The following is a 12,677-nucleotide window of genomic DNA, read 5'->3' as shown; positions in this document are numbered from 1 at the left end:
AAAGAACCACCATTACATGTTATGTAGACCACAAGGAAGTCTTTTACATTTAGAAAATAATCATAATATCATCATCCATCCATCCATCCATTTTCTACCGCTTATCCGAGGTTGGGTTGGGAAGGCAGCAGCCTAAGTAGAGAAGCCCAGATTTCCCTCTCCCCAGCCACTTGGTCCAGCTCTTCCCGGGGGATCCCGAGGCCTTTCCAGGCCAGCCGGGAGACATAGTCTTCCCAACGTGTCCTGGGTCTTCCCCTTGGCCTCCTACCGGTCGGACGTGCCCTAAACACCTCCCTAGGGAGGCGTTCGGGTGGCATCCTGACCAGATGCCCGAACCACCTCATCTGGCTCCTCTCCATGTGGAGGAGCAGCGGCTTTACTTTGAGTTCCCCCCGGATGACAGAGCTTCTCACCCTATCTCTAAGGGAGAGACCCACCACCCGGCGGAGGAAACTCATTTCGGCCGCTTGTACCCGTGATCTTGTCCTTTCGGTCATAACCCAAAGCTCATGACCATAGGTGAGGATGGGAACGTAGATCGACCGGTAAATTGAGAGCTTTGCCTTCCGGCTCAGCTCCTTCTTCACCACAACGGATCGATACAGCGTCCGCATTACTGAAGACGCCGCACCAATCCGCCTGTCGATCTCACCATCCACTCTTCCCTCACTCGTGAACAAGACTCCGAGGTACTTGAACTCCTCCACATGGGGCAGGGTCTCCTCCCCAATTCGGAGATGGCACTCCACCCTTTAATGCGCCTTATAATCCGGTGAGCCTTATATATGAAAATAACCTGAATAGACCCGCTCATCGGCAGTGTGCCTTGTAATCCGGGGCGCCCTACGGTCCGGAAAATACGTTGGCTCAATTCTTAGCAATCGGAAATTCCCTGACACAGGACTTCTTTTCCCGACAAGGACGGTAACATGGTCCAGTTCGGTAGCGATGACAAGTCCAAGTATCGCCTGCTGAAACGTGGAGACAAGTACTACTTCAGCATCAAAGATCCTAAGCCAGAAGACGCCGGCTTCTACCAGGTGGATGTTGATGATACAACAGTTTTTTCCACTCACTTCCGAGGTATGTGATCCCAGTTTGTTGTTTTGCAGTCTAAACAATGTAGTCCGAATTTCATTTCTATGATGCTTTCATTCCCAAAGTTCCTGAAGTGGACTTCGTAGACATGATCAAGGACGCCAAAGCCGTGGAAGGCAAAGATGCGACTTTTCAGTGCGTCCTGTCAGCGCCCCTTAACGAGGTCACGTGGTCAACGCCCGACTCGTCGCTTGAGCACAGCGACAAATACGAGATGACCGTCTCAGAGGACAAACTCGTTCACACGCTGACAATCAAGAACTGTGACAAGTCAGACCATGGACAGTACTTTGCCTTTGCTGGCACCGCCTCCTCCAGTGCCATGCTCAGGGTGGAAGGTGGGAAATCTCACCTGAGCTCATTGTCCCAAAAAGATGTGTTGGTCCTATAAATGTATGTCTGATCAAGTCAAACATCTTTCTTTCCACTTAAGCGGATCTGGACGCTCTTAAAATTCCGAAAGTCAAGAAAACCGAAGCTCCGAAGCCCGTGGCTGAAACCGTTACGGAGGCAAAAAGTCCGAAAGAAGACGTGGAAAAGGAAGTCGTGGAAAAGGAAGTCATGCAGGAAGATTCTAGCAAAGAGATTACTGAAAGTGCAGAGGAGCCCAAGAAAGCTGATGAAGGTGAGGGTGATGGAAAAGAGAAGAACAATGACCTCTTAGTACAGACCTGGGAAAATTAAGATCTGGGGGCCACATGCGGCCCTTTGAGATTTTCAATCTGACCCCCAGACGTTCCCAAATATTGTTTAAGATGTAAAGTGTAGCTGCCATTATGATGTGCACTCATCTTCTCTAATCACCTTCAACTATACTAACTCTTTCTATGCTTGGAATCTGCATCATATACTCGTTACTATGCTCATCTAATTAGTTACTATGGTCATCTAATTAGTCACTATAGTCATCTAATTAGTTACTATGCTCATCTAATTAGTTACTATGACCATCTAAGTAGTTGCTATGGTCGTCTAATTAGTTGCTATGGTCGTCTAATTAGTTACCGTGGTAATCTAGATAGTTACTATGGTAATCTAATGGGTTACTATGGCCTTCTAATTAGTTACTATGGTTGTCTAATTAATTACTATGGTAGTATAATTATTTACTGTGATAATCTAATTAGTTACTCTGGTCATCTAATTAGTTACTATGGTCGTCTAATTAGTTACAATAGTCATCTAATTAGTTACTGTTGTAATCTAATGAGTTACTTTAATAATCTAATTAGTTACTATGGTCATCTAATTATTTACTATGGTCATCTGATGAATTACTATGGTAATGTAATTAGTTACTATGGTCATCTAATTAGTTACTATGTTCATCTAATTAGTTACTGTGGTCATCTAATTAGTTACTATGGTAATCGAATGAGTTACTTTAATAATCTAATTAGTTACTATGGTCATCTAATTATTTACTATGGCCATCTGATTAATTACTATGGTAATGTAATTAGTTACTATGGTCCTCTAATTAGTTACTATGTTCATCTAATTAGTTTCTATGGTCATCTAATCAGTTACTATGGTAATCGAATGAGTTACTTTAATAATCTAATTAGTTACTATGGTCATCTAATTAGTTACTATGATCATCTAATTAGTCACTATGGTAATGTAATTAGTTACTATGGTCATCTAATTAGTTACTATGGCTGTCTAATTAGTTACTATGGTCATCTAATTAGTTACTGTGGCTGTCGAATTAGTTACTATGGTATAATCTAGTTACTGTGGTACTCTAATGAGTTACGTTGATCATTTAATTAGTTACTATGGTAATCTAATGAGTTACTATGGTAATCTAATGAGTTACTATGGTCATTGGGACGGCGTGGCGCAGTGGAAGAATGGCCGTGCGCGACCCGAGGGTCCCTGGTTCAATCCCCACCTAGTACCAACCTCGTCATGTCCGTTGTGTCCTGAGCAAGACACTTCACCCTTGCTCCTGATGGGTGCTGGTTAGCGCCTTGCATGGCAGCTCCCTCCATCAGTGTGTGAATGTGTGTGTGAATGGGTAAATGTGGAAGTAGTGTCAAAGCGCTTTGAGTACCTTGAAGGTAGAAAAGCGCTATACAAGTACAACCCATTTATCATTTATCATTCAATTAGTTACTATGATAATCCATTTAGTTACTGTTATAATCCAATTAGTTACTATGGTCATGTAATTAGTTACTATGGTCATCTAATTAGTTACTATGGCTGTCTAATTAGTTACTATGGTATAATCTAGTTACTGTGGTAATCTAATGAGTTACTTTGATAATTTAATTAGCTACTATGGTAATCTAATGAGTTACTATGGTAATCTAATGAGTTACTATGGTCATTCAATTAGTTACTATGATAATCCATTTAGTTACTATGATAATCCAATTAGTTACTATGGTCATGTAATTAGTTACTATGGTAATCTAAGTGAGGAGGCACCAAGCAGTGTTTCCACAAAGTGAAATGTGGGTGTCAGGGACAGACACGGAAGGGGATTTTTACAACAAAGTTCTAAAGCTTAGTGATCAGGTATATCAGATTGTAGGTGGGGTTTTTTTTACCCTTAACGTTCATATGTTGCTGTGTTTGTTGTTGTTGATTGTAAAATATGTGGATGGAGAGGGGGTGTGTTAATATTCAGTGTTTTATCCTTCATAGTTAATATTGTAACATTCTTTATTTTCATCTACATTCTGGCTGTCTCATTCAGTAAAAATAAATCAAAATTCCATTCCGTTTTTTTAAGGCGGTCTTTCATAACGTTTTTAACATTCAATCAGACATTATTGTGAGGTTTTATATTCGTGTTTAAAAATCAGATGTACCGGCCCCCAGACACATTTATTTCTCTAAATGTGGACCCGAGTCTATAAAATTGCACAGGCCTGTCTTAGTAGATCGAGACGGGCTTGTTATCCCATTGGATTGAGTTTATTCTTGCCCGAGGATGTCGTTGTGGCTTGTGCAGCCCTTTGAGACACTCGTGATTTAGGGCTCTGTAAGTCAACATTGATTGATTGATGGATTGAGAGGATGAGAGTATTTTTTCCCAATGTCAGAGTGATTAGCAGGGCAGTTTGTTTCACTTGCAAGTATTGTATTAGTCAACTAAAACCATGTTTTTGTAGGATTCTATTTCTTCTGGTTCTTACGTCTGCAGGCGTTCAGTTTGTCAGCGGACTGTCAGACACCTCAGCAGACATCGGCCAACGGGCAGAGCTGTGTTGTACATTAAGTACTGAGGACTCTCAGGGAAAATGGTACAAAAATGGTAAACCGGTGAGGAAAATGACTTTGATGAGGCTACAGAACTGCTTGGCATGAATGAATGGCGGTTACAACATTTGTATCTGAATAGCTTACCGGTGGGGACGGGCTCAAGATAACCCAAGATGGAGCAAATCACAGACTGATCATTGACTGCTGTCAAAAAGATGACGTAGGTGCGTATGGCTTTGAAGCGGACGGACGTAAATCGGAAGCAACGCTGACTATTCGAGGTGAGAATCAAAAGGAGCATGACTAATTAATTCTTTTGAGCTTTTTGTTTTGTATGAAATACCCTTCTTTCTCCACCCCAAAGACCCACCGAAGATTGACAGTAATTCTCTTGGAGAGTTTTCAAAGCCAGTGACGGTAAAAGCGGGCGAAAGTGCAAAATGGAAGCTTCTTTTCTCCGGCGGGAAACCGCTGAACATGAAGTGGTACAAGGACGACAACGAACTTGCGCCTGCTCCCACTGTGAAGATTGACAAATCATCCACCAGCAGCAAGCTTTGCCTGACCAAATGTCAAAGGAAAGACAGTGGCGAGGTCAAACTGAGAATAAAAAATGAATTCGGTACGACAGAAGCTGTTTCCAGACTGATAGTACTGGGTGAGTCCGAGGGACACGTTGTGCTGGAGGCTGAAACAGCAGTTAACGTGATTCCATCCACAGACAAACCGGTGCCGCCGCAAGGACCCGTGGACATTGTGGAGAGTGGCGTGACATCTATCGAGTTCAAATGGAATCCGCCAAAAGACAACGGCGGATGTCCGGTCACAAACTACATCGTAGAACGCCAGCAGATCGGACGCAACAAGTGGACCACTCTGGGGGAGATAGGCGGCAGTAGACCGGAGTACAGAGACTCCAACGTGGACCCTGGGAGAAGATACTGTTATCGAATCAGAGCCAGGAACTCAGAAGGCATCAGTGACTTCCTGCAGACTGAAGACATATCAGCTGGTGCTTTGCGTGAGTTCTTCATTTCCATCCATCCATCCATTTTCTACCGCTTATCCCTTTTGAGGTCGCGGGGGGTGCTGGAGCCTATCTCGGGGAACACCCTGGACAAGTCACCACCTCACCACAGGGCCAACACAGATGGACAACATTCACACACACTAGCTGCCAATCATTTTTCACCAAACTAACTCTGAACTATGTCAGTTCTGTCTTCATTTGGACAGCAATAGCAAGATGCATTTGTAATTCTGAGCCAAGGAGAAAAGATCACAACCTTTTAACTACAAAACTAGAAAGCAGTGAAGTTGTCAAGTTGTGTAAATGGTAAATAAAAAGAGAATATAACAAATCCTTTTCAACTTATATTCAATTGAATAGACTGCAAAGACAAGATATTTCATGTTCACACTGACAAACTTTCTTATTGTTTGCAAATATTAGCTCATTTGGAATTTGATGCCTGCAACATGTTTCAAAGTGGCGAAAAAGAGTGATAAAGTTGAGGAATGCTCGTCAAAGACTTATTTGGAACATCCCACAGGTGAAGAGGCTAATTGGGAACAGGTGGGTGCCATGATTGGGTATAAAAGCAGCTTCCATGAAATGCTCAGTCATTCACAAACAAGGACGGGGCGAGGGTCACCACTTTGTCAACAAATGCCAGAGCAAATTGTTTAAGAACAACATTTCTCAACAAGGAATTTAGGGATTCCACCATCTACGCTCCGTAATATCATCAAAAGGTTCAGAGAATCTGGAGAAATCCCTGCACGTAAGCCATGATATTACGCACCTTGGATCCCTCAGGAGGTACTGCATCAAAAAGCCACATCCGTGTGTAAAGGATATCACCACATGGGCTAAGGAACACTTCAGAAAACCACTGTCAGTAACTACAGTTGGTCGCTACATCTGTAAGTGCAAGTTAAAACCGTACTATGCAAAGCCAAAGCCATTTATCAACAACACCCAGAAACGCCGCCGGCTTCGCTGGGGCCAAACTTATCCAAGATGGACTGATGCAAAGTGGAAAAATGTTCTGTGGTCTGACGAGTTCACATTTCTGATTGTTTTTGGAAACTGTGGACCAAAGAGGAAAAGAACCATCCGGACTGTTCTAGGGTGAAAGTGTAAAAGGCAGCATGTGTGATGGTATGGGGGTGTATTAGTGGCCAAGACATGGGTAACTTACACATCTGTGAAGGCACCATTAATGCTGAAAGATACATACAGCTTTTGGAGCAACATATGTTGTTATCATGGACGCCCCTGCTTATTTCAGCAAGACAATGCCAAGCCAGGTGTTACAACACCGTGGCTTTGTAGTAAAATAGTGCAGGTACTAGACTGGCCTGCCTGTAGTCCAGACATTGAAAATGTGTGAAGGCTAAAATATGAGAAGGGAGACTGTTGAACAACTTAAGTTGTACATCAAGCAAGAATGGGAAAGAATTCCACTTCAAAAATGTGTCTCCTCAGTTCCCAAACCTTTACTGAGTGTTGTTAAAAGGAAAGGCCATGTAACACACTGGTAAAAATGCCTTTTTTGCAATGTGTTGCTGCCATTCAATTCTAAGTTCATGATTATTTGCAAAAAAGAACAAAGTTTCTCAGTGTGAACATGAAATATCTTGTCTTTGCAGTCTATTCAATTGAATATAAATTGAAAAGGATTTGTTGTATTCTCTTTTTATTTACCATTTACACAACGTGACAACTTCACTGCTTGTGGCTACTTTGTAAACAGGCTCATCTCAACAATCATACGACCTTGGCCTTCAAACATGACACAGAGCTTCCATTACAGGTTATCCCGGAGCCCCTTCGGCACCTAAAGTGGTCTGCGCCTTCAAAGACTGCATTAGTCTGAAGTGGTCGGTCCCATCTGACACCGGCGGGATCCCGGTTGTTGGATACAATTTGGAAAGGAGGAAGAAAGGCAGTAGTTACTGGAGCCTAGTAAACCAAGGAGGACCAATAAAGGGTATGACACATCGCTGTAAGTAGAAAGTACTAATCTGACTAATAATAGTTGTTTTGCTCTAGAACCAAAGTATGAGGTGAAAGATGTCATTGAGGGGGCAGCGTATGAATTCAGAGTGTCAGCCATCAATCTCTGCGGTCATGGAGATCCAAGCCTGCCGTCCGATGCCGTGACTGCAAGAGATCCAATGAGTACGCAGGAGATATCTTCATTTCTTTTAAAAACGCCTGTTGTTGAACTTTATGCTCGCTGGTGTGTCGACGACTAAACAACAATCAAGTTCTCTCATTTCAGAAGTTCCAGGCAAAGTCACAGGCCTGAAAGTAGCATCCAACGATTACACAACCTTGTCGCTGGCCTGGACTAAACCCAAGCACGAGACCGGGTCGCATGGCGAACCCCAAGGCTACTACGTGGAGATCAGACCCGTGGCCAGTTCCGAGTGGGTCCGTTGCAACGCCCTCCCAGTCACGCCCACTACTTACACCGTGCACGGCTTGATTCCCATGGCCGCGTATTTTGTGAGGGTAATCGCTACCAATTATGGGGGCGACGGAGAACCTCAGAGCTTTGACAAACACATCATCGCCATGCCTCCTCCTGGTAAGACGGGTTTGGACCGACCACATTCAGGTCACAATATGCTGGAAAATTATTCTAAATATACAAACCATGTTTCCATATGAGTTGGGAAATTGTGTTAGATGTAAATATAAACGGAATACAATGATTTGCAAATCATTTTCAAGCCATATTCAGTTGAATATGCTACAAAGACAACATATTTGATGTTCAAACTCATAAACATTTTTTTTGTGCAAATAATCATTAACTTTAGAATTTGATGCCAACAACACGTGACAAAGAAGTTGGGAAAGGTGGCAATAAATACTGATAAAGTTGAGGAATGCTCATCAAACACTTATTTGGAACATCCCACAGGTGTGCAGGCAAATTGGGAACAGGTGGGTGCCATGATTGGGTATAAAAGTAGATTCCATGAAATGCTCAGTCATTCACAAACAAGGATGGGGCGAGGGTCACCACTTTGTCAACAAATGCCTGAGCAAATTGTTGAACAGTTTAAGAAAAACCTTTCTCAACCAGCTATTGCAAGGAATTTAGGGATTTCACCATCTACGCTCCGTAATATCATCAAAGGGTTCAGAGAATCTGGAGAAATCACTGCACGTAGGCAGCTAAGCCCGTGACCTTCGATCCCTCAGGCTGTACTGCATCAACAAGCGACATCAGTGTGTAAAGGATATCACCACATGGGCTCAGGAACACTTCAGAAACCCACTGCCAGTAACTACAGTTGGTCGCTACATCTGTAAGTGCAAGTTAAAACTCTCCTATACAAGGCGAAAACCGTTTATCAACAACACCCAGAAACGCAGTCGGCTTCGCTGGGCCTGAGCTCATCTAAGATGGACTGATATAAAGTGGAAAAGTGTTCTTTGGTCTGACGAGTCCACATTTCAAATTGTTTTTGGAAACTGTGGACGTCGTGTCCTCCGGACCAAAGAGGAAAAGAACCATCCGGATTGTTATAGGCGCAAAGTGTAAAAGGCAGCATGTGTGATGGTATGGGGGTGTATTAGTGCCCAAGACATGGGTAACTTACACATCTGTGAAGGCACCATTAATGCTGAAAGGTACATACAGCTTTTGGAGCAACATATGTTGTCATCCAAGCAACGTTACCATGGACGCCCCTGCTTATTTTAGCAAGACAATGCCAAGCCACGTGTTACATCAACGTGGCTTCATAGTAAAAGAGTGCAAGTACTAGACTGGCCTGCCTGTGGTCCAGAACTTTCTCCCATTGAAAATGTGTGGTGCATTATGAAGCCTAAAATAGCACAACGGAGACCCCCGGACTGTTGAACAACTTAAGCTGTACATCAAGCAAGAATGGGAAAGAATTCCACCTGAGAAGCTTAAAAAATGTGTCTCCTCAGTTCCCAAACCTTTACTGAGTGTTGTTAAAAGGAAAGGCCATGTAACACAGTGGTGAACATGCCCTTTTCCAACTACTTTGGCACGTGTTGCAGCCATGAAATTCTAAGTTAATTATTTTTTGCAAAAAAAAAAAATTAGTTTATTATTTGAACATCAAATATGTTGTCTTTGTAGCATATTCAACTGAATATGGGTTGAAAAGGATTTGCAAATCATTGTATTCCGTTTATATTTACATCTAACACAATTTCCCAACTCATATGGAAACAGGGTTTGTAATTGTCTGATCTATGTCTGCTGCGTTAAGAATGTAAAAGTATAATGAAGTTGCACCAATGTAGTCAGAAATATTAATACCATTTTTGATTATGGAATCAATGCAATCTTGACCAAGATGTTAGTTTTGGGTGTAGAGGTCCAATCTTGTATTTACAATTTGGTCATGCTTGTAGAAACCATGACACTAGGCATGGGCTGGTTACCAGTTTTAATGTATACCACGGTATGTCGGTTTTAAAAACATTTTAAATTCTGCTTATCATAAGCAACTTTGGGCTTACCATATTTTCCGGACTGTAAAGCTCACTTAAAATCATTTTTTTCCCTCAAAACTCGACAGTGCGCCTTATAACCCGGTGCGCCTAATGTACGGAGTAATTCTGGTTTTGCTTACTTTTATTTGGTACATTGTGAAATGATAAGCGCGACCAGTAAATGGCAGTCAAACACAAGAGATACGTGTAGACTGTAATATGACTGAAGTAAACAACACAAAAATGTTATATGTTCCTTTGAAAATGTACAAAAATCGATCAAAATGTTTTAGTAGGACTTTGGTAAGCTATGAAGCCACAACGCTTGATGGATTGTCCTGTGCTTCAACATACCAGTATTATTATGGTGTGTCTATAAGGTAAGACACAATATTATGCAAAAGCAACTTTTCTTACCTTCTGATCTGTATTTGGGATCTGCATAAGTCCTGAAAATGTGCGCACAGGTCCGCCTTTGTAGTCCGTGTCGACACCGTAGTCGATAATCTTCTTCTTTTTCTTTATCTTCTTGTTATGTGACATTCATCCTCCACTGTTGCCATTTCTAATATAAAGTAGTGTAAAGTTCTTACTTATATCTGTCAGTAAACTTGCCATGAAAGCACTAAAACATACCGGTGTAGTGACTTTACATTATTCACCCAAGGAACTTTAGTTATTAGAGTTCCGGTCGGACTGTTTTTCACGGGACACATTTCGGGCGTTGTTGTTGTTGCACTAGTGAGCCACGGATGAGGAGATGCTGCTCCGTTATTGACTGAAGTCAAGTGTGAATGTCATTAAAACAGTTAGCGCCATCTTTTGACACTTCTTCCACTCCCGTCCTTGCACGCTACACCGCTACAACAAAGATGACGGGGAGAAGACGCTGTCGAAGTGGAGGCACGTAAATAAGAGCGCCCACAAAACGGCGCATCCTGAAGAGACTGTCAGGAAGTGACTTGAAGATGATCTGTAAAACATCATCTATGCAACATTTTGACCAAAGAACCAGTGGTCCGGTGCGCCTTATGGTCCGGAAAATACGATACCTTTTTCTAAAGTGGCGTGCACATTTTTAGGTGCGTTTTTTCTGGCTTGTTTTTGAACCTGCAAGAGTTAATTTGGGCTTGATTTTCTTGATTTTTCATTGAAATGCATTTATATGACGTAACACAATGATAAAGATACTTTCTGTATTTCCAGCTGAATGTTGATATCAGGAGAATATCAATATAGGCCTACACTGTCTTACTACATAATGTTGAGTATCCCTTATTTGGCAGTGAGAAGTTGAGTTGCCATTAAGCAACAATAGACTGCATTAAGAAGAGCTTTGTACTGTATTTATTATCATCCATTTAATAAGCACCTCCAAGTCAGAGTCCATGGTTCTCGCCCGAGAAAGGGTGGAGTGCCATCTCCAGGTTGGGGAGGAGACCCTACCCAAAGTGGAGGAGTTCAAGTACCTCGGAGTCTTGCTCACGAGTGAGGGAAAAGTGGATGGTGAGATCGACAGGCGGATCGGTGCAACATCTTCAGTAATGCGGACGCTGTATCGATCCGTTGTGGTGAAGAAGGAGCTGAGCCGGAAGGCAAAGCTCTCAATTTACCGGTCGATCTACGTTCCCATCCTCACCTATTGTCATGAGCTTTGGGTTATGACCGAAAGGACAAGATCACGGGTACAAGCGGCCCAAATGAGTTTCCTCCGCCAGGTTTCAGGGCTCTCCCTTAGAGATAGGGTGAGAAGCTCTGTCATCCGGGGGGAGCTCAAAGTAAAGCCGCTGCTCCTCCACATGGAGAGGAGCCAGATGAGGTGGTTCGGGCATCTGGTCAGGATGCCACCCGAACGCCTCCCTTGGGAGGTGTTTAAGGCACGTCCGACCGGTAGGAGGCCACGGGGAAGACCCAGGACACGTTGGGAAGACTATCTCTCCCGGCTGGCCTGGGAACGCCTCGGGATCCCCCGGGAAGAGCTGGGCGAAGTGGCTGGGGAGAGGGAAGTCTGGGCTTCTCTGCTTAGGCTGCTGCCCCCGCGACCCGACCTCGGATAAGCGGAAGAAAATGGATGGATGGATAAAAATAAGTTATTTTTTGTTATTTATTCTAAAAACATAAGTTCCGCTTCCATTGTGTTTTGTTTAAAAATGTCTGTTCAACGGAAATTTACGTTTTTGTCATGGTCCGGATCATGTTTTGTGTTCAGTTAGTTTTGGACTCCTTTAGTTCCTGTTTGTGCACCTCTGAGTTTGTTTAGTTACCATGGCTACTTATTATTTTCACCTGCCTCTTGTGTTCGGGACGCTCACCTGTTTCTCATCAGAGGCATTATTTAAGCCCATACTTGCCAACCTTGAGACATCCAAATTCGGGAGGTGGGGGGGGGGCGTGGTCGGGGGGCGTGGTTAAGAGGGGAGGAGTCAAGTATTTCATATATATATATAAGAAATACTTGACTTTCAGTGAATTCTAGCTATATATATATATATATATATATATATATATATCAATAAGAGAAATACTTGAATTTCAGTGTTCAGTTATTTACACATATACCCACACATAACCCTCATCTACTCATTGTTGAGTTAAGGGTTGAATTGTCCATTCTTATTTTATTCTCTGTCACTATTTTTCTAACCATGCTGAACACCCTCTCTGATGATGCATTCTGCTTCGTCTCCTTGTTGTGTGCTCAGTTGTGCACTGCACTCTCTAAAAGCCGAAGATGTTATTGTCACATATGCATGTACAGTAGATGGCAGTATTGTCATGTTTAAGAGTGTCACAACATTGCTGTTTACGGCAGACGAACTGCTTTATGGTAGACGAAAACGTGACTGCTGTTGTTGAGTGTTGTTAC

The 12,677-nt window shown here is 42.7% G+C and overlaps 1 protein-coding gene across 1 annotated transcript in view; it reads left to right on the top strand.

The window, feature by feature from the left end:
* LOC133577011 (immunoglobulin-like and fibronectin type III domain-containing protein 1) overlaps positions 1-12,677 on the top strand; it is a 37,761-nt gene that overhangs the window by 17,295 nt on the left and 7,789 nt on the right. Inside the window, exons 8-17 of the mRNA XM_061930490.2 lie at positions 921-1,083; positions 1,164-1,436; positions 1,532-1,723; positions 4,259-4,377; positions 4,457-4,598; positions 4,682-4,975; positions 5,039-5,338; positions 7,137-7,313; positions 7,376-7,504; positions 7,608-7,916. Coding sequence (XP_061786474.2) covers positions 921-1,083; positions 1,164-1,436; positions 1,532-1,723; positions 4,259-4,377; positions 4,457-4,598; positions 4,682-4,975; positions 5,039-5,338; positions 7,137-7,313; positions 7,376-7,504; positions 7,608-7,916 — 2,098 coding nt within the window. The remainder of the gene's footprint in view (positions 1-920; positions 1,084-1,163; positions 1,437-1,531; positions 1,724-4,258; positions 4,378-4,456; positions 4,599-4,681; positions 4,976-5,038; positions 5,339-7,136; positions 7,314-7,375; positions 7,505-7,607; positions 7,917-12,677) is intronic.

The sequence above is a fragment of the Nerophis lumbriciformis genome, linkage group LG03 (assembly GCF_033978685.3).
Source record: "Nerophis lumbriciformis linkage group LG03, RoL_Nlum_v2.1, whole genome shotgun sequence".
In the NCBI taxonomy this organism is placed as follows: Eukaryota; Metazoa; Chordata; class Actinopteri; order Syngnathiformes; family Syngnathidae; genus Nerophis; species Nerophis lumbriciformis.
The sequence above is the reverse complement of the archived record's forward strand: the minus strand, read 5'-3'. Positions and strand labels throughout refer to the sequence as shown.